We start from the raw sequence: 27,986 nt of genomic DNA on the forward strand, positions 1-27,986 counted from the left end.
GTTTTGCCTCAAGAGTGCTTTCGCTATTCAGGGTCTTTTGTGGTTCCATATAAATTGTAGGATTATGTTCTAGTTATGTAAAAAAAAAAGTCATGGGTGTTTTGACAGGTATTATTTTAAATCTATAGATTGATTTGGGTAGTACAGACATTTTAACTATATTAACTCTTCTGAACAATGAACATGGGATATCTTTCCATTTCTTTGCATCATGATGCATGGAAAAGATTCAAAATATATTTTGAAGAAAAAAGAAAAGTTCTGGTTTCTGCTAATGGCAGGCTAGGTTATTTGGATGATGAACCTTCCCACTGTAGACAACTACTAGAAATGAGGGACAAAACATACAAAATAAACAAGAGCTTTTAATGAGATATGAAACTGATAATAAAGTCATAAGGAATATAAGATTCCTATACCAAGAGATGGCCTTCCTAGGTGGTGCTAATGGTAAAGAATCCACCTGCCAAGACAGGAGACATCAGACACTCAGGTTCTATCCCTGGGTCAGGAAGATCCCCTGGAGAAGGGCATGGCAACCCACTCCAGCTTTCTTGCCTGGAGAGTCCCAGGGACTGAGGAGCCTGGAGGGCTATAGTCCATGGGGTCGCACAAGAGTCAGACACAACTGAGCAACTGAACAACAAAACTGAGAGATAGCAAGAAACCAGAGATACAAATGGCCTAGTTTTGCTCAGAGGATTTAAGCTGGTCCAGACTAAACTCAGCAGAGGAACAGACCTGGATTTGAGTGAACTTTAGAGCCCTAGAAGAATCTAGAGGCCAAAGCTCAGATCATCAATGATGGTGATCTAGTGGGAGTCCTACCCACAGAAACTGGAGGCCCTAAAAGGGAGTTTCCTGAAAGCCACCCTCCCACCTCACCCCAATGCTAAGGGGAGTACAGAAAGAGATGTCTTGGTGCTAAGCAGAATTGAGACAACAGGGAGAAACCCATCCTTGAAAGAGTGTAACCGTGGGCTGGTTCCTTTCATGGATTCTGGTCCAAATTCCCATCACTAGAGTGACCCAAGAATATATAAGCAGTGTATCTAAAGTGGCACCACCCTAAATATTAGCAGAAACCAAAAACAAACTTCCTCTGAAGGAAAAACACTTTCATCTTAGGGAATCCATGGAAACAACTTTTCAGGGGCAATGAACAATGCACAGTCAAAGATAATCACACATCCAGGGAAACAAAATGATGAAGGCCCAGTCAGATTTCAGAAATACAAGCAATCAATTCATTCCATGCATTCAACAAATATTAACCAATCAGACACTATTCGAGAGGCAAAAATGTTAACAGTGAACAAAACTGATATGTATTCAGGCTGTCATAAAGCTCTACTCTCATGGGAGGAGGCAGACAACAAATAATAAATGCAAACTATAAATAAATTATATAGTATACTGATGGCTCTAGGTTCTAAGGAAACAAAAGAGGACGGCAGGAAAGGTCAGGGGTGTCAGATGGCCAATTTAATGAAGCTCATTGAGAAAGTGACCCTTGAACAAAGATTTGAAGATGGAGAGGGAATAAGTCACATGGATATCTGTGATAAGAGCATTCCAGATGAAGGAAGATCCGTTGCAAAGACATGAGGTTGGACTGGGAGTAGCAAATTCAAGAAGCAGCCCGGAAGAGGCCATTGGTCAGGACCAGAATGAGGGGAGACACAAGAGTTGAGGTCACAGATGAAGCCAGTTCACCATCAACCTGCTGGCCTTGAAAAGAGCCACTCAGAGATCACACCCCCTGTTACAAAGAGTAAACCTAGAGGTTCTCAATCAAATGTTTTGTTTTTTTTTTTTACTTCCCCCCTTCCCCAGGGGACATTTGAACAATGTCTGAAGACAGTTTTGGTTGTTGCAACTGGGAGGTATGCTTAGCCGCTCAATCGTGTCCAACTCTTTGCAACCCCATGGACTGTAGCCCACCAGCTTTCTCTACCCACGAGGATTCTCCAGGCAAGAACACTGGAGTGGGTTGCCATTCCCTCCTCCAGGGGATCTTTCCAACCCAGGGATTGAACCTAGGTCTCCTGCATTGTAGGGCAGATTCTTTACTGTCTAAGCCACCAGAGAAGAACAACTGGGAGTGGGGGAGGCTGCTAATTGGCATCTAATTATCCTGAAATGCTATTAAACATCCTACAAAGCATAGGACTTCCCCCTACCACAAAGAATTATCCTGTCCAAAAAGTCAACAGAGCCAAGGGTGAGAAACCCTGAATTTGACATAAAACAGAGAAGTCAAAACAACAACTGGATATACAAGCCTGGAGTTCAACAGAGAAGTCTAGGCAGGAGATATACATTTGGAAATCACAAACAAACAGCTGGTGTTCAAAGCCTAGAGACTAAATCAGATCAGCAGGGAGTGAGAGCAGATGGGGAAGAGGTATGCATGCCTGGGCCTCCAAATGGAAGAAGGCAGGAAGGAGGGGCTGAACAAGCCAAAAGGCTGAGAAGAGAAAAAAAGAATGAGGATTGAGGAGGAGGTGTTAGGATTTGGAAAGAAGAAAGATGTGAGAGAAACCTACCTCAGGAGAATGGGAGAGTAAACAGATTAGGGACTGAAAAACAACAATTCTGTACCCATGGGTAGTAAAGAATTGAAAATGAGACTAGTTATTCAGCTATACAAATGCAGGGTCCAAGTTCACAGAGAGATCTGACCAGGGTTGTGACTTTGCCAAACAAGTAAGATGAGCCATCAAGAGGTCAAGGAATTGAGGTTGTGTGCAGGGAGTAACTCTAATGAGTAACTATGGAACTTAAGCTTTGAAAGGAAGGAAAATATCAGCAAGTTGAGAGGCAATGAAAGGTGGTAGTGTAAGCAGATAGGGTCTTGGACAGACACATGCTGCACACACATGCACACACTTGCACAAGCTCGTCCAGAGCCTGTGGATGGTGGGGACACCCAAGGGATGACAGTGATTTGAGGCCTTGAGAGCAGCAGCAATAATTCTTCCTTCTCTGCTCTTTGGCTTGGTTGTATCTTTTGGTTCAACATCCACCAAGAGGCAAACCCATTTTTCCAGTAACAGCAGGACCAATGGATTGTAGACTGGGGGGAACAAAAAAGTTGTTGAGGCTGGGATGCCAGAGTGAGCAAGGCAGAAGATCTGGGGACAGTAATCATAGTGCAATGCATGCAACTGAAATTAAGGATGGCTGAAATGATTGGTGTTGAGAAAAATCTAAGGAGTGAGTGGCTGAAGTGGAGTTCAAAACACTGAGAAGCCAGATTGTTGGAAAATCATCATCATCTCTGAATGTACTGAAATTATGACAGGAGTAGTGGAAAGAGTGGCAGGGAGCAAAGGAGCTATAAGGTAGAGTAAGTAACCCAGGGGTTAGCAACACTGGGGGAAATCAGGTCATAAAACCACATACTGTAGAGAAACGGTCCTACTTTTGAATATTTGAATATACATTCTAAAATAAAAATATACTATTTCTCTGATAAGAAAAAAAATGATTGTAAAAATTTTAGGTCCATATCAAATACTCTTTGGAAAGAGCCAGATATAGATGAGTATATACACAGACATGGGGCTTCCCTAGTGACTCAGCAGTAAAGAACCCACTTGCAATGCAGAAGACTGCCTGCAATACAGGAGACGTGCGTTCGATTTCTGGGTTGGGAAGATTCCTTGGAGAAGGAAATGGCACCCCACTCCAGTATTCTTGCTGGGAAATCCCATGGACAGAGGAGCCTGGCGGGCTACAGTCCATGGGGTTGCAAAGAGTCAGACACGACTGAGTGACTGAACAACCACCGTGCACAGACACACATACATTAAAATATAAATATAAACACACAGATGATTCTTCGATACAGATTCTCTAGTTGAATCATATGCTTCAGAATAAAGGTGTTAAAAATAGTAAAAACTTTCTTACAAATAAAGAACAGCATTAATGAGGTATAATGGGACTATTCTATTAAGAATTATGAAGCTTGAGAATGCTGATCTTAGTAAATAACAATAATGTATACTGCATCTACCACCTTGAATTCAAATGACTGTTTTACTGAGTTCTTCCATTAAAAAATCAGAATTATGAATTTTATTGGCGAGTAAACAGGGTTACATCTGAATATCTCTCCTCTTGTGAATATGTTATCATATACCTTTGAAATAGAAAATTAGGAAAACATTTAATTCTAGTTTCTGGAGCTCAAGCCTTTCTGGGAGGTGAAAGAGAGAGGAGACAGAAAAAAAAGAAATAAGGAAAGTATTTTTAGAACATTTTATCCATCCCTCTGGGTAAGCCAAATTCTTTTGGTCTTTTAAAGCATTAAATTTTGCCTAATACCAACCATCTATTTTTTCTTCTCTCAGCAGTGGGCCTGTGTCTACCTTCAGAAACCAAAAAAGTCAGAAGAGAGGAAGCAGAAGTAAATGGTGGAGGAGGCTGAGGAAGAATGATTTTTGCATAGGAGGTGGCCAAGACGATTTCACATATCGCCTAGTTACCTGATACCAAGCCATAAAAGTCTATGTATAATTCAGTGCTTGTATTCATCCACTGAACCGAACAGGACAAGATTTACCCTGTGAACATTTATCATTCTGTCCTGTTTCAAAGCCATAATTCTCAAAGCCCTAGGAAGGGTTCATTGCTTGGACACAACATGGGTTCATTTTGCTGAAGATTTCTTGTCCATTCTAATAACCACAACCCCTTCCATTCAATTCAACCTCCACGTGGCAATGCATCGTCTCAGATTATGATCATACTATCCTGACAAGGTTGTAAAGACTGATACATATTATTAGCTCCTTTATAAATAGAAGATATTAAGGCCCAAAGTCCCAAATGACAAAGTCTATGTCTCAACTCCACCCTTCTTGTGAAATGCCTCCTTTGGGTTCCACCCACTGAAACCCTGCCCCTCATTCAAGGCCAGAGGCACAAGGTAGACGAAAGAGCACCAAATTGGGGCTCAGAAGCCCTTAGTTAAAAGTACAGCTTGCCTATACAAATAAACTTACTTATAAAACAGAAACAGACCCACAAACATGGAAAACAAACTTATGGTTACCAAAGGGGACAGCAAGGAAGGGAGGGGTAAATAAGGGGTTTGGGATTAACATATACACAATATTATATATAAAATAGATAACCAAACAAGGACCTATAGTACAGGGAACTATACTCAATATTTTGTAATAATTTATAAAAGAATCTGAAAAAGAAAAGATACATCTATAAATATATATAGATATATTTATATATATAGATATATATAAGCTGAATATATATCTGTATACTTATAATATATATATAAGCTGAAACTCCAATACTTTGGCTACCTGATGCGAAGAACTGACTCATTGGAAAAGACCCTGATGCTGGGAAAGACTGAAGGCAGGAGAAGGGGATGACAGAGGATGAGATGGCTGGATGGCATCACTGACTCGATGGACATGAGTTTGAGCAAGCTCCGGGAGTTGGTGATGGGCAGGGAAGCCTGGTGTGCTGCAGGCCATAGGACTGCAAAGAGTCAGACAGGACTGAGTGACTGAACTGAACTGAACTGAACTGATATATATATGTATAACTGAATCACTCTGCTGTCCACCTGAAACTAACACAACACTGTAAGCCAACTACGTTGTTCAGTCACTAAGTGACTGAACCCCATGGACTGAAGCACGCCAGGCTTCCTTGTCCTTCACTATCTCCTGGAGTTTGCTCAAATCCATTTCCTTGAGTCGGTGATGCTATCTAACGATACTTTAATAAAAAATAATAACAAAATAAAATTGGGTCAACCATAAAAAAGCACTGCCTTCTCTATAAGCTATGCACCTTGGAACCAGTTACTTCATCCCTATTCACCTCAGTTTTCTCATCTGTAAAATGGGGGTGACATCCATCTTGCCTATTTCAGAATGCCTGGGAAGAACTACTAACAGAATATACATGGAAGCTCACAGTAAATTATTAAGAGCCACAGGAATGTTATATATTATCCAAGGTCCAACTTCAGTCCTACTCAATCCAGGGAGCATTCTAGCCTTTCAATCCCACCTTCACTGAGCTCTCTCTAGGCCTTTCCTGCAACACCATTTATCTCAGCACTTGATCTATTTGCTCTTGTATTGTTACTTAAATATTTCTATGTCAGGAACATCTTCCCTTTATAGAACCTAGCCCAGTGCTATAAGCAGCCATGCTCAGTATCCTTAATGTGATGCATGAACTGGCAGAGCTTAGAGTACAACCTGACTCTACTGATATCACAATGCTCATTTCTGCAAGAAATTCTTGCAAAAGCTTTCCTATGGTGTATAGTCATATTCACTCTAATATGAGGACTAGTCACTGAAAGGCAGTTTTCTCTTTAAAAAAAAGAGGACATACCATATCAACTGCTTGAAGAGACCAGAAGCATGGCCCCATCATAGACAAGACTCCAAGTCAGGGGAATCCTACCAACAGTGCCCAGCAAGGGAAAAAAAATTTCCCATGTCCACGTTAGGCTGAGAAGGGAAGCATCTTGCTGGACATATTTGCAAGTGAAGCATGCTTTGTTTGATTTCTGGAAGAAATAAGGCATCCTATAGATTTTCAATTTCTCCTGGGGAAGATACAGTCTAAGTATAGAGAATATTATCCTCTGGGCCTCTTGATAGCTTTCCCACACAAAGCCAACTGCTACTAGCACTTTACCTGATCTCTGTAAACCAGCGTGCTGGGACTTGACCGCGGTTTGTCCTTAAATGAGTAAGTGGCCACTTGCTTCTTTAACAAGTCCAAGAAGTCAGGAGGCACGTACTGGGGAAGGTCATTTATCACCGGATCATTTCTTTGCAAAAGAGGTGGTTTTTTCCTTCCTTCATTTTTAAAATTGTAGGTTGCTATCACTGGATTTAACAGGGATTCTTCAATAAAGGTTTTCAAGTGATAAGTGCCAGGATTAGGAGTGTTCTGTGGAGAATTGATACCATTTTTCAAGTCAGTATGTAAATTGGTAACATCGCCTAAAGCATCATTCTTTCAAAGGTCACTCCTAAGTAGCATTTCTCTTTGTTTTACTTAGAGAAATGTTTTAATAAAATTCCATCAGGCAAACACTCCCCACAGAACAACATTTCAAGACAATCATCATGATTTCCTTTCTGCAACAATTGCTTAACTATAGCAAATGGGTTCCGGCCATAGATAAAGCTTTCACTTTTTAAAAAGTAGCCTCGAAGATACTTAAATTTGAGATTCTATTTGACTATCAATGTCAGGTCTCTCATGAGAACCCTCTGGATAAGTTTCGTGACTAGATAGAAGTTATCCTACTTCAGCTTAGTGGATAGATACCACGTGTTTCTTTCTAACCCTCAAGTGGGAAGCTATAGGATAATAACTCGAGATTGAGGATGAACTGGCAGAACATACTGTCTAATTAGTCCAATAAGAGGTTTGGGACTTTCAAATCACAACCACAGTATGGCTGAATGGCCAGGCCCGACAGTTTAGTCCCTGCTGCTTTTGTGGCCATCTTCCGACTGGGCACTCAGCTCAGTTATACCATTAAAATTAGTTCAATTCCAAAGAGGCTTTGGTCCCTAGGGCCCCTCTGTTATGGAAAGGTGTGAATAGAAAACATTTCTGCCACACAGAAATAATGTACCTTGGGAGAAGGATCCTTCTGGTCATCTTTCTTTCCTGTATCACCATCTTGCTTTCACACATTGACCATGTTAACACAGCTATCGTAGGCTCTTACTTTTTGAAGAAGTAAGATAAAAACTGAAGTCAAACACCTTTCCAGAATGTGTAAGCTAAGTTGGCTTTATCAAGATAACCTGTAGTATAAAACACCTAGACTCCTATAGTTGTTTTACTTCCAAGTTTTACTGCATTCAAAGTTTAGTTTCTCAGTCATGTGCTGATACTAAAATTATAAATATAAAACAAGCCCAGGTAGATTTGAACAACCATTGTTTCCTTAAAATTAAGTATTAGTGATTTAAAAGGTCAGACTCAAATACTGATTCAAATAAGAAAGGATGAAAATATACATACCGTTAATGCTATTCTCCACCATCCTTCTCTTTCAAAAGATGATGACTTCTGGGTTGGTTTCTATTAGTAAACATAAAAATGTGCTTATTCATTTGAGAAGTGATCACTAGAAGTTAAATATCACTTATAAAACATGTACTTGAAGAAACTGATACTGTATGAAACTGGTCACCCTGAATGAAAACAAGAGCTCCATAAGCAATTTTGCCTATAATATTTCCTTAAATTGCTATTTTAAGATCTTAAGTGCTTTTTAAGTATCTAAATTTCCTTTGGGTAAATTAGAGTAATAAACATCCCCATCAGAGGACAAGATGGTTAGATGGCATCACTGACTCAATGGCATCACACACTTGATGGAGTTTGAGGAAGCTTCAGGAGTTGGTGATGGACAGGGAAGCCTGGCATGCTGCAGTCCATGGGGTCACAGAGTCAAACACGACTGAGCAACTGAACTGAACTGAACTGAACTGATCCATCCTCATCTCACCAAGATGTCATAAGAATAATTAGGTGACAAAATTTGGTGCTCTTTGGAAGCAAAGCGGAGAAGGCAATGGCACCCCACTCCAGTTCTCTTGCCTGGAAAATCCCATGGACGGAGGAGCCTGGTAGGCTGCAGTCCATGGGGTCGCTAAGAGTCGGGCATGACTGAGCGACTTCACTTTCGATTTTCACTTTCATGCATTGGAGAAGGAAATGGCAACCCACTCCAGGGTTCTTGCCTGGAGAATCCCAGAGACAGAGGAGCATAGTAGGCTGCCATCTGTGGGGTCAAACAGAGTCGGACACGACTGACGTGACTTAGCAGCAGGAAGCAAAGCGGAGAAGGCAATGGCACCCCACTCCAGTACTCTTGCCTGGAAAATCCCATGGACAGAGGAGCCTGGTAGGCTGCAGTCCATGGGGTCGATAAGAGTAGGACACAACTGAGCAACTTCACTTTCACTTTTCACTTTCACACATTAGAGAAGGAAATGGCAACCCACTCCAATGTTCTTGCCTGGAGAATCCCAGGGACAGGGGAGCCTGGTGGGCTGCCGTCTATGGGGTCACAGAGTCAGACATGACTGAAGCAACTTAGCAGCAGCAGCGGGAAGCAAAGAGTTATGTAAACCCAAAATTGTATAATTGTTATTATGATTTATGGCTCAGGGAGCTCAAGGTAAAAATGTATAGATATCCAATTAATGTAATATCGGAGCTCAAATTCCTGGCCATATTGCAAATGTTGAAAGTGCCATTTTCTAGATTTCCATATGCTATGACTTGGGCTTGAACTCCAGCTCAGCGACTATCTAGGTGCACTAGGCAAGTTAACCCTCATGAACCTCAGCTTTCGTCTTAGGAGGACAAAAGGCACCAGAGCTGGCACGAAAATAAGGCATCATAAAGACCTGTACCCACAACCAGGACTCAGTAAGTGGTGGCTTTTATTTTTAATACCTTATCTGCCAAGTTAAGAAGAGCTTCACTGTCAACAGTGAAGACAACAGAATGCAGTTGCTTAGTTTTTTCCTTTTGTTATTTCCACTAGGCAAAATCATTAAAATACTGAGTTTTACTTTCATTTAGAATGCTTTTTTATTGCTATGAAATACAGGTCATCTCAAGCAACAAGGCATTAAAAATAATAATCTAATCAGTAAACTGATATAATTCATTCTTCCTAACATATATCCACGTATAAGGAACCCTGGGCTTCAGTTTTACTATGAAATATAGGCATTTCTCTGAAAAAGCATTGCTTCATATGCACTGCTAAGTCTGAATTTCTTCCTATACATTCCCTTTATTAGATTTATGCTGAATCTTCTCTGTTGCACATTTATAGTCACAGAAATTGAACTTTTTCAGGCAAGTTAAGACAGGTCTCCACCACTACCTCAGTTCAGTCACTCAGTCATGTCCAACTCTTTGCGACCCCGGGAATCGCAGCATGCCAGGCCTCCCTGTCCATCACCGACTCCCGGAGTTCACTCAGACTCATGTCCATTGAGTCGGTGATGCCATCCAGCCATCTCATCCTCTGTCGTCCCCTTTTCCTCCTGCCCCCAATCCCTCCCAGCATCAGGGTCTTTTCCAATGAGTCAACTCTCCGCATGAGGTGGCCAAAGTACTGGAGTTTCAACTTCGTCAGTCCTTCCAGTGAACACCCAGGACTGATCTCCCTTAGGATGGACTGGTTGGACCTCCTTGCACCACTATCTAGGGCAAGGGAAACAAAGTGGGAAGAAGGGAGACGTTAACAGACACATCTGAGGGAAGGTACCTGGCAGCTGCTGTTTTGTTTAGCCAAAGACAGGTGACCTCAACTTCCCCTATCTCCCACTTCATATTCACTTCAGGGGTGAATTACTTTACACAAGTTAGCTAAACATCCCTTGCACAAATTTATTTAAAAACTAAACAAGACAGTTATATTTTATAAATACTACAGTAGGAAGCAAGGCAAAAACGTGTCCAATAGCCCAAGGAAGGAAAACCCCACTCTCTTGGCAGATGGTGGGGGAGGGAGGGAAACGAAGGAATCTAATAACCCTGTTAAAGCAGTTGTCCAGCCCAAGTTAGCAGTAGGTTAAGACGGGGGTGGCAGGTGGGAAACAGGACAGGAAACAAAGGACGAAGGGGAAAGATAAGTGAGAGCTAGGCAACAGAAAAGCAAAAGGGCACTCAATGATCAGGAAGAAAGGACTGCAGGCGTAGGCATGGAGGTAGGAAGCGGAGGGGCACAAGGACCCAGGATTAGAGACAGTTCGTGTTTCTGGCGGAGCCCAGCAAGGGGAACAGTGTTTTGCGAATTGAAGGCAGGGAAGGCAGGCGGTACCGAGGCCAAGGCAGAAGCCCCATGCCTCAGGTCGGGTCTTCCTTACTGTGGTGGAGGTGATGGCGACAGACTGATCCATTGCTGCCTCTTCGCTCTAGGCCGAGGCTGGCGTCTGGTTGCCAGGAGGCGCCTCGGTCCGCCGGCTCTCGAGCATGCGCAGGAGACCCGCCAGTAGGTTTGGCTCTGCTGGTGGGGGAAGGGAGGCAGGCACGCACTTGGACGAGACCGTCACGCACGTGCATGGTAAGAAAATCTCGAGGGCTCAGGCGTCACCAAGAGCCTGCGCCAAGGAGGCTTGTAAAGGAGCTAGAGCATCCCATGATCTCCATCTGCCCTTTCCCAAATCACCTCCATGCTAGGAGATAGCATGCTTAAGGGAAAATCAACCTTAGCATCCACTTTCTAAGATTGTTTCTAAACTCCAGAAGGAAATTTCTGGGTGTCACTGCTTTGAGAAGTGCAGTGAGCTCTGGATACAATTCCGTGAAACCACGGACCACCCTTTACCCTCTGTATAGACCCTTTTCATTGTCAGCCTATCTTGGCTGTAGCTCCTCAACCTATACACATTTCCATCTTTAAAACCAAATGTCCCTTCAACCTTAATAGTTCGATTACCTGCTGTGTTCCAAATTCTTCACATGTATTTAATCCTCAAAATAACCCTGTGAATTAGGTATCAATCCCATTTTATGCAGGAGGGAAACAGGCTTCCTTGGACAGTTTAGCACAGCAGACTCTGCATCACACAACAGTGGCAGAACCGAGTTCAAATCCAGGCCTGACTCCAGTGCCCACAATGGTCCACTATACCATGGAGTTTCTGGTTCCTGTCACAAACTTTCAATAGTAGTGTAGATTCATTTCTTTCCTCACCTGCCCCATACTTCCCTGAAACTGTTATTCTGACATCATAGACCTTTAAGTTAAAAACTGCACTTAGTAAATAAACTAGCCAGTTATTCAGTTGCCAAAACCAATGGGGATTTCTCAAGCTCTTAGCAAGCTTGACTTCAGTTTATCACTGCATTGATTCCTTTTCCATCCTTCTTGAATCCCTCTTCTCCCTTACCAGGATTTATATTTGCTGATTTATTGTCTATAAAGAGGTGAAATACATTGACCCACATGGGGTAATCATGATTAGCTTCATTGAAACCTGAACAGTCTTGGCACAATGCATTCAATAATTATTGCCTTTAGAACAAAAGCAAAATTTACAATCTAGTCTCATCTTCCCATTAGAATCTCCTGATCTGATGTATACTTACAAATCCCAAACATGCCACCCACCATGTCTCCCCAAATGCTGACCCTTCTGCTTGAAGTGCTATTCCCTTCTTCATGGTCTGGCAACCCTCAAGGGCCAGCTCCTCTAAGTCTCCTGAAGGACCCTGTGCCTTCTTTACTGAAGACTCACTGTGACAAATCATGTCTCCCCTAATTTGAAACACATCCAAGACAGGTTTTTGTCCTAATTCTCAGCCCTTTCAACACAGTAAGTTTTTTTATGTTAAAACCAGAAAACGGACTATAGCAGCACTTTTCAAATGTGCACATGAACTATCTGGAAATATTATTAAAATACAGACTCTCTAACAAGTTCTCACAGGTAATCGTGTGGGTGACTTTTCTGGGTAGCAAGAGAGGACACCATTAAACTTCTCCTAAAATACTGGGGCTATTCAATAAATTCATTTAACAAAGACTTAAAAATAGGCAAAAGGGCAGGAGGAGCCAGGCACCAGGTTTGAAATAAAAAGCTGAAGTTATAAGACCAAGAGACAAGTAAAATACAGAACTTTCACCAAAAGTGATTAAGCCAGTCCATTACTGTGCCTCATTTTACTTTCTTATTTTGGCTGAGCCTGTAAAACTGGCTCAGCAGACTAGGGACTGGTACCCTAGAGACTGAATACAATGAAAGGTACAGAGAAGTCCAGAAACCCATAGAAGGTATGAAATATAAGGGAACACCTAGATGAGAAAATAGTTTTGGGTACTGCAAAAATAGAAACAGCATGGGTCAATGATTTCAAGGACTTTGCCAATAAAACAGACTAAGTATGTAGAATAAACAAAATGTCCCCTTAAGAAAACACCGTCTTGTACAGTCTACTGTTTGATTTTCAGGTTACCATAACAGCAGTTTTAAAGGGAGGAGGCCGTTCTCTTTGTGAATACAGGATTACACTATGTAGAGATCAACAGTGCCTATGCTATGCATCAGATTTTTAATAAAAATTCTAGATAAAATGCTTCATATTGCAGAATCATTTTTAACTGCACAGTGATAGTTTTGATTAACTATCTGAAAGCAAACATGCTACAGATTGTATTGAGAAAAAATTAACAATTACTATGATGCTTCTAATATAAAACACGTAATATGGTTAAGACTTAAAAGATAAGGTTTTTTATAGTTCTGATTTAAGATTACGTAATGCTTAACTGTGTGACTTTTGTGAAGACTACAAGAATATAAAATTAGCAGTGTGATGCATGCAAGTAACCAAAAAACATGTTTTCCCTTTCCACCTTACTTCAAACTATTCGAACTAGAAAAGTGCCAATATTAACTTTGCCTAATTCCCTCATTTTTTAAGGATCATAATTGATTAACAGCATAGATATAATACAATGCAAATAACTAAGAACTGTGCCAAGTGCTGTGTGTGTGTGCTCAGTCATGTCTGATGCTATGCTAAGTGCTTTACCTAAGATTACAAAAGCCAAGTTGGAAACCACCTGGGTAAATTACACCCATTTTTCATGCAAGGTAAGAGAGGCTCAGATAGTACTGACCTCTTCAAGGTTATATAGAATAGTGATCTGACTACTGCTTCAATAAAACTCCAAAGCCCAAGTTTAATATTCTGGAGATTACTGTGCCTCAATAGCACATGAAACTCGTATCTAATGAAGGTCTTCCTACTTAATCACCTGCCTAATATGTAATAATACCCTATTAGGATGTTCAATTCCTGTAACTTCCCTTGTCCTATTTAAATCATGTCTCTTTTCCTTCACGACCATCCAGTTTTCCGTTTTCTGGCAAGGTAACATTGGTATTAAACTAGTCAACAATGCACAGTAACCTGTCAAACAAACTGCCCTCTAGGAAATTAAATGCCTTGTGGCTATAACAATCAAGGAACGTACTTCAGTGTTTTCATCCTGGCTCTGGTTTGCTACAGATTTAAAACTAATTAGAAAAACAGAAACCTTGATAGCCACCTTTTGTACAAAGAAAGCAATAGTCTAGAAGCAAGGAAAACTTCTAAATAAAATAAAGTTTAGTTACTGTCAAGCCACTACCGAAGATATCTTATTTGTAAAACATATTGAAGATAGTTAGGCACAACAGAAAATTCTTTGTTTTATGTAGAATTAAAAAGCACTATGAGCAAAAAATTAGAAAACAGGTGAAACAACTACCCCCTGCCCCAATTTGGATTTTGAGGTTTTAAAGCCCAAATATTAAAAAAAAATCATTGCATGGCTGAAGTCAATATGGATAAACAAAGCCAAAGCTGAAAATTACAAAAGTAGGCAACACTGGATACCTACCTTATGTCAGTCCCCATGCTAGTACACTTACACAAGAGTTTTTAATCTTTCAGTTAAACCTTTTGAAAGAAGTATCACAATCTAAAAACTAAACACAATCCTAAATAGTAAAAATAAATAAATTAATTAAATATCTAATTATACGAAGTAGAACAAATTACACCCCCAATTTGACTGTCAAAATTGTTCAACATCAAATTAATTAAATGACTCAGATTCAGAGCAACAGTTGGGTAAATTGTAATTTTTTTATTGGAAAACAAATATACAACTTGGAATGGATTTGAGGCAAATTGTGCCATAAGCAGATTTTCTTTAAGTGGCTAAAACAAAGTTTAAAAAGCAAGTTAACAATAAAAGAAAATGTTTCTGGTATAGGACCAGCAGTACAAAAAAATAGTGTACGAGTACCTGGATAAAACACCCGTTTTGCAATAGTGCAACTTTTAAGTACATATTGTTGACTGTCCGTAGTCCACGCAGAGTTACAACTCCACACTTCAACAACAACATGCTGACAGTTCCTAAAGAAAACTACTCAAAAAAAAAAAGGCATAACCCAGATGTTCCCTCATTTGACCAACTCCATCTAAGTTTAGATGTGCAGAAGGGCTTAGATATATCCAGAGTAAGCCACATGCAACATGTTACTTGATCAATTTTCTAAAATAAGGTTTCAGGACAATGACAGTAAGATAAGGGAAGAAAACATGGAGGAATGAAGTCCTAATTACTATACATGCATATTTTTTTTTGACAGTAGGGGGAAACCTTTTACAGATAAGTTACAAACAAAGAAAAGGCAAATAAACAATTTTGTACAAGAAATTTAACACATTCTGTACAATGTCTTCACTTTGCTGTCATCATTTGTACAAACTCTGAAAAAGAAGAAGTATACAAAGATGTTGAGTCAATGGCAAAGTCTGAAAAAACCAATCACATTTACTCAACTACTGAGCAGTTCCCACTCCCATCTTTCCTCAAAATTATAAAGTACAAAGGAAAGCTAATTTACTGCTAAGGCTGGATTCTTCATAAATCAAAAATTACTTATGATTATTAACAAATAAACCAAATTATTGCTTTAGTTTATCATATGTAATACTTCTGAACAGAAGCATGTATAATTTCAGACTTAAAGCTAATTGGAGGAAGGAGAATCCAATGAAAGACATTAAAGTCACCTTAATTTTGAGGATCCTGAAATAAGTTTAAAGAAGCTTTTAAAACTGTTCTACAATGGTTACCAAAAATTGTTTTATCCTAGTTTCGAGTGCAGTGCTTCTTTTAAAAGGGTAGGATCTGATAGTAATGCACAGGATAAGGCTGTGACAGTGAAAAGGCTTATTACCTTCATAGTTTACTTGACCATCACCATCAATATCTGCTTCCCTGATCATTTCATCAACCTCTTCATCTGTTAACTTCTCTCCAAGGTTTGTCATCACATGGCGGAGCTCTGCTGCACTAATATAGCCATTACCATCCTACAAAAAATTTAGTAAAATGTCTGAGCAATATTATAGATGTAATGAGCTAAATAAGAAGTTTATTAAACTTCACATTCAGGAGCAAAATATACTTTAGAAATCCACACAAACCTTTATTTAACTATTTCTTAGTTTCAAAGTCAATACCTCTTCTGCCACAAAACTAATACTCTCTCTCTCTCTATATATATATATATATATATAAATAACTACTGGGCTTCCCTCATAGCTCAGTCGGTAAATAATGTTATTAGGAAATCTCCTTCTATTCTTAGAAAGTTCTGCTTGATATTAAAGTATATTGGCAAATAATCACAAAAACAAATCTTCAGAGATTAAGAGATCCTAATATATTTAAAAATCCTCAAATTAAAACGGAACAAATCCAGTTTCAAATACTTACCTTATCAAACACACGGAATGCTTCTCTAATTTCTTCTTCACTGTCTGTATCTTTCATTTTTCTTGCCATCATTGTCAGAAATTCTGGGAAGTCAATTGTGCCATTACCTGCAATGGTATTGGTTGAAATATTACAATATTTGAAATACTGAAATATTACAATAGAATTTAAATGCCACTTCTTCAACTCCCTCTTCTCAAACCCAGAATTAAGAAGATGTACCATCAGCATCTACTTCGTTAATCATGTCCTGTAACTCTGCTTCTGTGGGATTCTGCCCAAGAGACCGCATTACAGTTCCCAATTCCTTTGTTGTTATAGTTCCATCACCATCCTTGTCAAATAGTGAAAAAGCTTCTTTGAATTCTGTTTGAAAAAGAAAACACAATCCAAATGTACAGGTTAAAAATAAAGTAACCTAAGCGAAATGTATTAATCAACTCTCAAAGCAAAGATATTATATGGAGGTAGGACCTGAAACGGGATTTTTATTCCTGAAGGTGGAAAACCTTGTGGTATTTCAAACTTTTTAAGCTAATCATATGCTCATACTGATCTACCTGGGAGTTTTTTCCATCTAAAATCTCACAGGGAACTACAAAATCTAGACTAGATAAAAGTCAAATTATTGTTGAAAAAGCAGAACTGAAAAACCCCAAATGTCTGGCTTCTGTATTTTCTGTGGAACACAAATCTAAATTACAGATCTAACCTACACTTACAATAGAAAAGGACCAAATATGTTTATTTCTATACAGCAACTGTACTACTTACAGTAACCCTTGAAGTCAAAATTAAGTCCATTTAATCACTTACTAAATCAAAAACAAAAAACTTTAAACTTTAGAACAACATGCATTAAGCTAGTTTCCTTTTCTAGAGGACAGAAGAGACTATCACCAAATAATCTGTAATGATGTTAACAATGGGATGATAAAGGTATGTATGGCCAGTTTTAACTGTTATTATCATTGAAAACAAAAATAATTTAGACCTCTCTTCAGAATATAAATTCCAAGCTTGCAACAGAATGGAATATATTATTGTCTAAAATCTTAAGGTACTATTGTGAAATGATGTTTTTATCAATAGTTCACCACTAGATTACATGGAAAGCTACTAGAACAGTCTGCTGCTGCTAAGTCGCTTCAGTCGTGTCTGACTGTGCGATCCCATAGACGGCAGCCCACCAGGCTCCCCCGTCCCTGGGATTCTCCAGGCAAGAACACTAGAGTGGGTTGCCATTTCCTTCTCCAATGCATGAAAGTGAAAAGTGTAAGTGAAGTAACTCAGTCGTGTCCAACTCTTAGCGACCCCATGGACTGCAGCACACCAGGCTCCTCCATCCATGGGATTCTCCAGGCAAGAGTACTGGAGTCGGGTGCCATCGCCAGCTCTGCTACCAACTAGTAATTGAACCTTGGGCAAATTTTCCACCTCAGCTTCCTCATTTTTGTTACTTAAGGCTAACTATCTTCCCTTGTGGCTCAGCTGGTAAAGAATCCACCTACGATGCGAGACCTGGGTTGGGAAGATCCCCTGGACTCCAGTCTTTTGGCCTGGAGAATTCCATGGGGAATTCCTCTCATAGGCCAAGCGGTCACAAAGAATTGGACACGACTGAGCGACTTTCACATGTTCACTCGGTACCTACTTCCTAAGTTAAATAACTAATATAAGTAAAGCACATTGAACTATGCCTGGCAAGTACTTAAATATCAAGAAAGAGATGATGTCATTTTCCTGTAGCAAAACTACAGAGGAAAACCTCTCTTGACTTTCACAAGTCCTTTACTTTCTACCTTATACTGCCAAAGGGCCTCGCTATTTGTCTCTTGCATGTAGATCTGACCAAATTTCTTATTCTTTTCTCTCTCCTTGGCCATTTCATCTATGCCCACTAATGATGAAGACTTCAGTTAGTCCACTCATCTCTCTCAATGTAATACTTTTATTTCTGACATCCTACTGGACATCTCCCCTAGCTGACCTCAGGGAAAACTTAATGAATTCTGCTACTGAAATACTGCCTGATCCTTTTTTCATCCCTACATCCAACATTTTGGTTCATGACCTCATCATCTTTTATCCGGACTATCACAATAGCCTCCAAATGGGTTCTTTATTTAAAATTACCCACACAAGTACCTGAGTCCTATTACCATTTTGGATTATCACAATTATTTTCTTCTGCTTTGATTCTTTTAATTGTTTAGCTTTAGACTAGTATCACTGTAGTAAGTGCTACTTACTCTCAGTGCTAAACAGTCCACTCCATTTAAATGTTAAACTTGTTTTCAGAGAAACTGTCCCGATATTACAAGCTTAGAACCAAACTACTGACTGATCTTATGAATATATGCAATACTAACCTAGACCAATTCAATGACAAAAGTAAATCAGTAAGTCCTGCAAAGAGCAGAATTTGATAAATATTTCTACTTTACCAGAGTTTTTTTAAAAACAGGATGTACAAATACTGTCTGAAGTATATAAACTATTAAGAGTTTGAACACATTAGCATCTATCACCTAGTAACTTGGCCTCCAGGAAAATTACTTAAGAAATTTGTATTTAATTACATTCTCGGCTATAATATAGGCATCATTTAACACCATTATGTACGTACAAAAATCCCCAGATATAACTATCAGACATAATCATTTTACTAAATGACTTAATTTCAAAAAGTATTTCTGAACGATGCATGCTACACATTTACGTATGTTCTAAATTTCAAAAAGTTTAAGAGGCAGAAATACCTGTAAAATCCTGAAATAAAAATAAACTGAAAAATACAATTCACCTGCTTTTATAGCTCACCACCTGTGCTTCAGAACTTGTTTAATCTTCATATATAGAAGCATATCATTTTAAACAAGTAATTCCCAGGAATGACTTGAAATATAAACCTAGGAGTCAAAACTCCAATACACAGTAAAACAGTTCTCTTCAATATAACTGATGGAACCTCCCAAAATCTAGTTATGCCTAAGTGGAAACTTTCAGAAGTCATATTATTACTCATTTTAGATTTTCATTAGCAACCACAGGATACCTTTCTAATTATGTTTTACATAAATTCACATTATTATTAAAACAGGTTATCATAATTAAGAAAAATCTAATGTCTGTTTACCAATTTCTATTTATTTATAAAATTCTGAACTTAATGATCCTTTAAAGGCCATGTATTTAAATCCTTAAAGGCCTTTATTATTGAGTAAGATTAGTACTTTTTTAAAAATCAAGCCTGGACTGCAAGGAGATCCAACCAGTCCATTCTGAAGGAGATCAGCCCTGGGATTTCTTTGGAAGGAATGATGCTAAAGCTGAAACTCCAGTACTTTGGCCACCTCATGTGAAGAGTTGACTCATTGGAAAAGACTCTGATGCTGGGAGGGATTGGGGGCAGGAGGAGAAGGGGCCGACAGAGGATGAGATGGCTGGATGGCATCACTGACTCGATGGACGTGAGTCTGAGTGAATTCCGGGAGTTGGTGATGGATAGGGAGGCCTGGCGTGCTGCGATTCATGGGGTCACAAAGAGTCGGACACAACTGAGCAACCGAACTGAAGTGAACTGAAGTTTTAGCCCTACACTGAAATTTAAAAATTTAGGCATAAATTTCTTTAAAGAAAAAAACTGGTTTACATTTTTCCTTTAAACACCAACAACTAACAACATCATGGCAAGTCATCAACAAAATTAACCTGTTATTATTGATGTCACACTAGACTGTTCTGGATTGCTCTTTAAGACCAGGGTAACATAAACAATTATAGACACTTCACCTAAACTGTAAGCATACATTTTTCTAGGCCAAGTTACCTGCTAGAGGAATTTTAAATCGGTCAGCACATAAAGATAAAGCTAACTGAAAAAGTACCTTAGTATATTCAACTTTGCAACTCAAAAGTAAGGGACTCTAGGAGGAGGCAGAGTAATTGTTAGGATAGAGTAGGTACTGCTTTAGAACATATCTGTGTGGCACATATCTTTGAACATTTATATATTCAGGAAATATTCACTCAGTCCTTACTGTGTGGGAGGTAGTGGGGAAACAAGAGAAAATAAGGATTTTTATTTTAGTAGCATAAAAGCTTTATTTAGCTCCTCTACTTTAAAGGTTCACTAAAACTTGGGCTCCAAGAACAGCTTTATTAAAAGCCTAGGAAACGGCAGGGTAGGGAAAGAACCTAGAACAAATTTTCCTGCTACTCTCACTAGAATTTAATTGTATGACAGGAACCAATGAAAAGATAGAATTTATCATAAGGACAATGTTCCATGAACTGCATGTAGTCTTTACAAAAATGCTATCAAGTATTGAGGATTGATCCTCTTGAATTTACAGACACAAACTACTTTTTAAAAGAGTTGTATGTGTGTTTGGGAAAGGAGTAATGAGCACCAGCTATGTAACTGACACTTTGAATTCACTATCTACCCTAAAGTGAACAAGCTGTGCCATGCAGAACTACCCAACTGAGACTACGGAGAAACAAAAGCAAAGACGACAGGTCTATTAGAGAAGGTTAAGAACTTAAGATTGTAAATAATAGCCCGAGTCATACATAAAAAACTATTCCAGAATAACTTACATTTCATCAATATACCTAAAATACTATATATGAACAAAAGAAATCATTTCCAAAGCTCTGCCTGACTACTTCAACATACTCTATACATACAAATTTACCAACCCTAAAGAGCAAATTCCCAGCTTAAGTCAAATGCACATAGTAAGAAGTCCTCAGTGCTAATAGCTTTCTACTTTATACAGTCCAAGCAAATATTATCTGTGATGAGAATTTGAGATTATTGATTTCTGGCTCTGCCAAGTCTGTGTATGAAGTGTGGGGTAGTAAAGTAACACCTGAGTTCCAACTGGGTTTCTCAGTTTTCTCTAGCGTTATATAAAAAAAAAGCTTTAGTACTTTTGAGCATTTGAAACTCTTTGCCTATCAGGAAAACCATTGCAGTTAAAACTGCCTGATGCTTTCGTTACTAAGTCTCTCTTTAATCGAAGTCAAGGAATAGAGTTTGAAAAGCATTTCAACACTGAAATTAAAACAAAAACAAAAACAACCCTTTAGAAGTTTCCCCAACATTTTGATAACTAGCCACCCCAAAAATATTAGAATAAATCAAAAGTACTACTGGTTCAGCATAATGACTACATATCAGATTTTATGTAACAATTTCACATTTTCACAGCAAACTAAAGGATACAAGACAAACTTATTTCATTCAATAGCTGTCACCGCTTTTAAGATAAAACTCAAATTCACTGTGTCTGTAAAACAAAATACTAACTTTTGGATCTAAGTTTTTCACTAGAGAAATGGTTATTCCCTGATTGACCAACCGTATATGCAATTCTAAGGTTAAAATATTAGCTACTTTAAACCACAGTAAATTCAACATTCATTTTCTGATTTTACATTTCAAGTTAACTACTACTTGGCCTCTTTTCTTGTGGAGATTGAAGTTTCAGTGTTAAAAACTGCCCAGAATTAATCTTTAGACCAAAGTAACTTCAAGAAAAACAAAACAAAGAGCACCCCAACACCAGGCTCAAAAGTATATCTACATAACCTAAAAACATGTCTTTAATTACAGTTAGCTCCACACATCTTTCACAGACAAGCTTACCTTCTCACTTGCCAAAGTAGGTTCAATTACTCTCTTACATTACACTCATTCCCAATCTACTACACAGATCAAAGTAAATTCTTTCATACAAATATCTTTTTTTGAGAATGTCTTTTCAATTTATAATAAAATTCAACGAGTATAACCTAGCAATTATTTCTCACCTGCAATCTGCTCTTCAGTCAGCTGGTCAGCCTAAAAAGAAATCAAAGAAATAGTAAGTGGCTTGACAGTATGTAGTTTAACAGTTACAGAAACAAGTTTAAAAACATTTAGGGTTTATCTGGTTTCATAAACTTCTCAACTTCATTTAGTTCACTCCTTAGTACCAAACACAGGGGACAAATGGCAACCCACTCCAGTATTCTTGCCTGGAGAATCCCATGGACGGAGGAGCTTTGTGGGCTACAGTCCATGGGGTCGCAGAGTCGGACACGACTGAGCGACTTCTCTTTATCTCCAAAGCTAAGCTACCTTGCCCCCAAGTTTAAGACGTGAAAATATTTCAGAATATATTCGAAAGTCTAAATTTTACATAAATTTTAAAAAAGCAAATCTAGCACACTAACGCTACAAAGTTTAATTGGAATTGTATTCTTCTAAAGCAAGGATAGATGCAAAAGAAGCATTGTTTCCTTTCTCAAAGTTAGTATTTCTAAACTTAAGCTCATCTTCTCAGGTAGATAAAAACCATTAATACCAGAAATCTCCACTGAATCAAAAATAATAAACAAGAACTACATTTAAACTTTCCCTATAAGTGATTACATACTTCATTTGAACATGTGATGTTCCAAACCTCAAAAAACCCAAAGATTACTAAGCAAACTCTTTATCAAAAAGATAAAAATCCAAGGTGTACTGGTTAGGGCAACATGAAAGTTACCAGTTTTGCTCCTCCTCATCTGCCAAGCAACTGCAGAGAATCCAGGATTCTGAATATTTGAAGTACATTATTTACAAAATGTTAAGTCCAGTTATTCATTTTCTTTCGATGTTTAAAATTCCAAAGTGATAAGATTTGTGATGTTTTTAGCAAATGGAGAACAGTTACTTGTTTTTACTTAAAAAAAAAAAAGCATGTTCAGCCATTTGCTGAAACCCATTATATATGTTGCTTTTATTCAATCTTCACAACCCTAAATGGTAATACCACCATTAATACTCTATCTTACAGATGGGGAAAAAGGCTAAGGTTAAATTTTAGGGAGCAGGAGTACAAAATTACTAACTAACATGTAGGGTCAGGATTAAACACTTGTTGGACACAGCCAATACCTCAAGTTTTAAATTCAGAGCACACTATAAAGATACTTGCAAAATGCAAAATAACAAGGTTCCCTGTTCCTCACGTGGCCTTCATCCGTGGACATGCACTGCTTATTGGAACATATATCCAGAGGCACTGACAAGAAATAGCTTCCTAGCTAACATTCCTACCTACAGAAGTCAAGCATACTGTGATTAATCCATTCATTTATTGATATGAAAGAAAAATAAACACTGCATGGTTTCATTTTAAATGAACACACCCCTGGAAAGGATAATAACCTTAATACAGGATGGCATTCACATTTTCTCTAGGGGACAGCATAAGAACATTTGAGAAGAAACCCAGAAAAGCAGAAATTTCTTTCCCTGATCAATTTTGATTTGACCTTGAAGCAAACGCAAGGTCTTTAGAAAAAAAGCCAAGTCTAGCAATTTAAAATTGAAAAGCCAATAATCAAGCTCAAATGCACAAGTTTATAAAATAAAAATTATCTACTTTTACCCTGACAAATCCCAATTCTCCAAGTATTTGGTATAAAATCAGATTGTGTTCTCTACGAATAAGAATTAAAATCCAGTAAATCCACTGTTATTTTTTACTTTGTTAGAGGCTATAGATGATTTACCTCTGATCTAATTCCATCCTGCAGGATTTCTATCATTTCTAAAATAAGGATAACATGGCATGGTGCTTTGAGGCATCACTGGTTTAGTATCCCAGCTCTGCCACCATGTGACCTTGGACATGTTACTCAACCTCTCATTGTCAACTTCATCTGTAACACAGAATATTAATACCTACCTTGCAGTGTCATTGTGCATTTAGAAGCTATATAAAGGGCTAGCCCCAAAAGTTCAGTGAAAATTATTTTATGTAAGTTAATTAACCAAAGAACCTACAATGTTAATATTAAACACCAACCTGACTAGTTTAACTTTCACAATGAAGGTAGACAGGTGGGGCATTATCAAGCCCTTTACAGCAAGCTCTCCATATTTCTTTTTAACTTTTTTCTAAGATGAGAAAATCTATTTCCACAAACTGAAGCCACAAGCCCAGGAACAAATGGGGCAGAAGAAATCAGTTTAGGACTAAAAATGTTAACCCGTGTGGAAAACACAGTAACATATATGAAAGCTGAAAGAATGACTGCTATCTGCAGAAACTAAGACAGTGGGGTTTTTCCAACAAGTTGTGAGGGAGGAGATTTTGGGAAGACTCACATATGAAAGCTGAGAAGGTTTTAGGAAGAAAAAAAACTTTCTTTTGTATTTACTACTAACCCAGAGTCCAAGGCTTTAAAATAACCTTCATCAGTAACTTTCAGACTAAAAACTACTGAAAGTAAAAACTCAAAGCTCCCTAGCACTGTAATTTGTAAGCTTTTTCCAATGACATGCAAATAAATTTGGTTCTTATTTTTGTCTATGCAGAGTGTCATTTTCTTAGTAGAAGAACTAGAAGAATTATACTTTTGGGAAAACTCAAGCTCATTAAAATGTGTTTATCTCAGTGAAGAGTAATTCACTAGAGAGATGACTACTTCTTACTCCTTTATTTCTACAAATATTGCTTTCAACTGCTACTATCAACTCCAGAGAAAGCTCCCAAACATTAGTATATTGCTCAGGTTTCAGCTGAGACTTACTGGACTAGACTGCATTTTGAAGAACCACAGGTGATTTGTAAACACAGAGAAAAACAGAGTCCACTAATCTAGACTACATGTGCCTATAGGAATTATGTGCCTATTTAACATTTCCCAAATGGCACTCAGAATTAGGTATGGATAACCATGGAGCTTATCTAGTCAAAGGTGGTATAAAAATAATCCAAAATTCTTATCTCAATAAATATGAGTCCATCGGCTTGAAATGGAACAAACTTTCATTTTGTATTCATTCCTGTTTACTCCAAGTATTACTTAGATACAACAAATGCTTCCATGTGAAGCAAAAATTTTTTTACTTTCAGAAGTCAGGGCATTTGTTTTACCTATATCAAAAGCAGTCTCTTAAGTTATTTCAATAGAGTTTAAAAGATATCTTTAATTCTGATAGAACAGTATCTTGGCCCAAAAGGGAAACTAGAATAAACTACTTAAAAGTTAGGACCTTTTACTGAAGGCCTAATTTTGATCAGTCTATCTGAGCTTAGAACTTTCAATACTTTAATAGAGGCGTAATTAATTTCTTTAGTCTAACAGAAACAGATCTTCTTGCTGTTCGATGGGTATTTACTTGGATTCAAGTGACCAAAAGTTCCACGTTTTCACATCTTTTACTAATCTCATCACCCCTGCCTCAAATCTTCTTAATCAATTTCCCTTTCAATGACTATATATCAACTATATGTAAACCCAAGAGCCACGTGAGCAAACTTATTCCATATCAAATCAATGTTCATTCTTTGACTTTATGGAATCCTAATTTTAAACCTTCAGGTCTTGTAATTATAAAATTACCTATGCCAGCGGTAAAGAACCTGCCTGCCAATGCAGGAGGCATAAGACAGGAGGGTTCGATCCTTGGGTGGGGAAGATTCCCTGGAGTAGGAAAGGGCAACCCATTTCAGCATTTTTGCACAGAGAATCCCACAGACAGGAGCCTGACGGGCTACAGTCCATAGGTTCGCAAAGAGTCTGACACAACTGAAGTGACTTAGCAAGGATGATTCCCAATTTAGTTAACAATGACAGTCAAAAACACTCAAAACAGTAATGACGTGATCAGTAACTACAAAAGCTTACTTTTGGCAAAGGACCAGAAAGGGTAGATACAAACTGTGCCTCATCAAGAAAATCTGAGATCTTGATTTAATTATCAGGGATTAGAAACAAACTTATTTTTCATTTACATAATATAAAAAAATTCACCCCACAATTCAGAACCTTAATTACATGCTTATATTTTCACCTAAAAGAGTAAATTCAACCAGCATATTCAAATTTAGGATAAAATAATTAAAATATCAAAATGGAACGAGTACATCAAACAAATGTGAACTCCTCTCCCCACACCCATACAGGGTGGAGGTTTCAGTTGGCAAGGATTCCCAACTCCTGTTTAAGATGTCACCTTGCCTCCTGGACACACCCATCGCCTGTAACCACTTGGCAGAAGGAACCACAAAATAAGTATTGCAAATTACCGCTCTCATTAGACTTTTTTTAACAGGAAAGAACAAGAGTTCCGGTCTCAAGTGACAGGAAAATGCTTTAAAAAAATCCCGTCCCCCAATATACTTTTATCACCATAGTCTGTGACAATCATTAATGTACAAATGAATTACATTGCACCTAAAAGATGACCTGGCATTTTCGCTACGGAAATAGACTTATTTTCAAGGGTGTTGGTGCGGGGAAATACAGTGTTAACGGATCTTAAACATTTCAACGTGCACGTGAGCACTCAGAAGAGGACTGTGGCCCCTGTCAAAGGCATCCTTCCGATTGTTACTAGAGGGTAAGACAGACTTTGGCAACAGAACGGGAGTCACCTCGGAGCTGACTTTCGGTGAGTGAATAGAAAAACGCCTTTCAAACGCCAGCTGGAGTCTCTGGCTTTCTCTAACGAGATGCGCAGTGCGAGGCTGCGCCTAGCTTCAGATATAGTCATTTCCTTCAACGACAAAACCACTTAAATTTTTTTTAGAATTATTTAGCCTGGGAAGTGGAATTAGGCCTCAAGGCCCATATGTAGCAGAAAGATCAGAATTCACCGAGCTTCCTCCTAGCCGCCGGGGGTGGGGGGTGGGGGTGGGGGATGGGAATCGGACGAGGCTGCCCTCCCCAAACGTTGCCCGAGCGGACGACCCCGCTGCGCCGCGGGACGCCCAGACCTCCGCAGTCCTGCAGGTGCCAGCGCAGCAGCTGGGGCTCGAGCCGGGTCTGGCGAGCGACGGCCGCGGTCCCGAGCCCGCCCCGCCCCCGGCCGCTCCCCGCGGACTCGACCCACTCAGCTAGTCCGTCCGCCCGCCCGCTCGCGCGCCCCCAGCTCCCTCCCGGCCCAGCACGCGGGGGCTGCGGGCTAACGGCGGCGCCGGCGCTCGCCCCGGGCCTCGCGCGCTCCCGCCCGCCCCCTCGGCGTATGGCGGCCGCGCGCGGACAAAGGCGCTTCCTGGCGCCCGCACCAACCGTCCGTTGAGCTTTTGAATACGGCCCCTGGCTGACCTTTTGAGATGCCCGACCCAAGGCTTCGGCGCTCCCGCTCCTCCCGCCCTTCCACCCTCGCCTACCCCGGCTGCCCCCACCCCGGCTCCATCCCCATCCAGCCTCTGAGGACCTCCAAGGTCCCGGGGGCGGTGCGCCTGGCCCCCGGTACAACACGGGACACCTCCCTGAGGAGAGTGGGGGTGGGGGAGCACCTGCGACACAACCACCGTGGACGCCCCCAGCCTCTGGCGCGCCATCCCCCTGGCGAAGACCAATCCTAGAGAGTGTGAGAAAGGCTAGTTCCCTTTCGTCTATTCGCTTCAGCCTCTTACCCCCTACAGGCCGAGCGCCCGCAGCTTAGCGACGCACTCACCATGCTGCAAGCGTTACCGGTCTCCGGGACTCAATCACACAACTACTCAGCTCGCTCGCTCCACTCGGACTAATTCTCCCCCTCCGCCCCCAGCGCCTCATAAACACCTCCCTCCGCCAGATCCCTCCGCCACACTTCAGATAACGGAACATCATAAACGAGTCCCGGCCAACCCCCTCCCCTCCA

At 39.6% G+C, this 27,986-nt stretch overlaps 2 protein-coding genes across 2 annotated transcripts in view; both read right to left on the reverse strand.

Moving 5' to 3' along the window:
• The window catches only part of STPG4 (sperm-tail PG-rich repeat containing 4), a 36,138-nt gene extending 25,183 nt beyond the window's left edge, over positions 1-10,955 (reverse strand). Inside the window, 3 exon segments of the mRNA XM_040224909.1 lie at positions 6,700-6,957; positions 8,050-8,109; positions 10,923-10,955. Of these exon segments, the coding sequence (XP_040080843.1) occupies positions 6,700-6,957; positions 8,050-8,109; positions 10,923-10,955 (351 nt within the window).
• Positions 10,956-14,675: 3,720 nt separating this feature from the next.
• CALM2 (calmodulin 2) lies at positions 14,676-27,938 on the reverse strand. The gene is made up of 6 exons (XM_040224754.1): positions 27,801-27,938; positions 22,166-22,196; positions 16,565-16,708; positions 16,343-16,449; positions 15,801-15,936; positions 14,676-15,327 (listed from the first exon to the last, which is right to left on the reverse strand). Exons 1-6 carry the CDS (start codon positions 27,801-27,803, stop codon positions 15,299-15,301), a joined length of 450 nt encoding a protein of 149 aa, XP_040080688.1. The 5' UTR covers positions 27,804-27,938; the 3' UTR covers positions 14,676-15,298.
• Positions 27,939-27,986: the final 48 nt, after the last annotated feature.

The sequence above is a fragment of the Oryx dammah genome, unplaced genomic scaffold, assembly GCF_014754425.2.
Source record: "Oryx dammah isolate SB20612 unplaced genomic scaffold, SCBI_Odam_1.1 HiC_scaffold_25, whole genome shotgun sequence".
NCBI lineage: Eukaryota > Metazoa > Chordata > Mammalia > Artiodactyla > Bovidae > Oryx > Oryx dammah.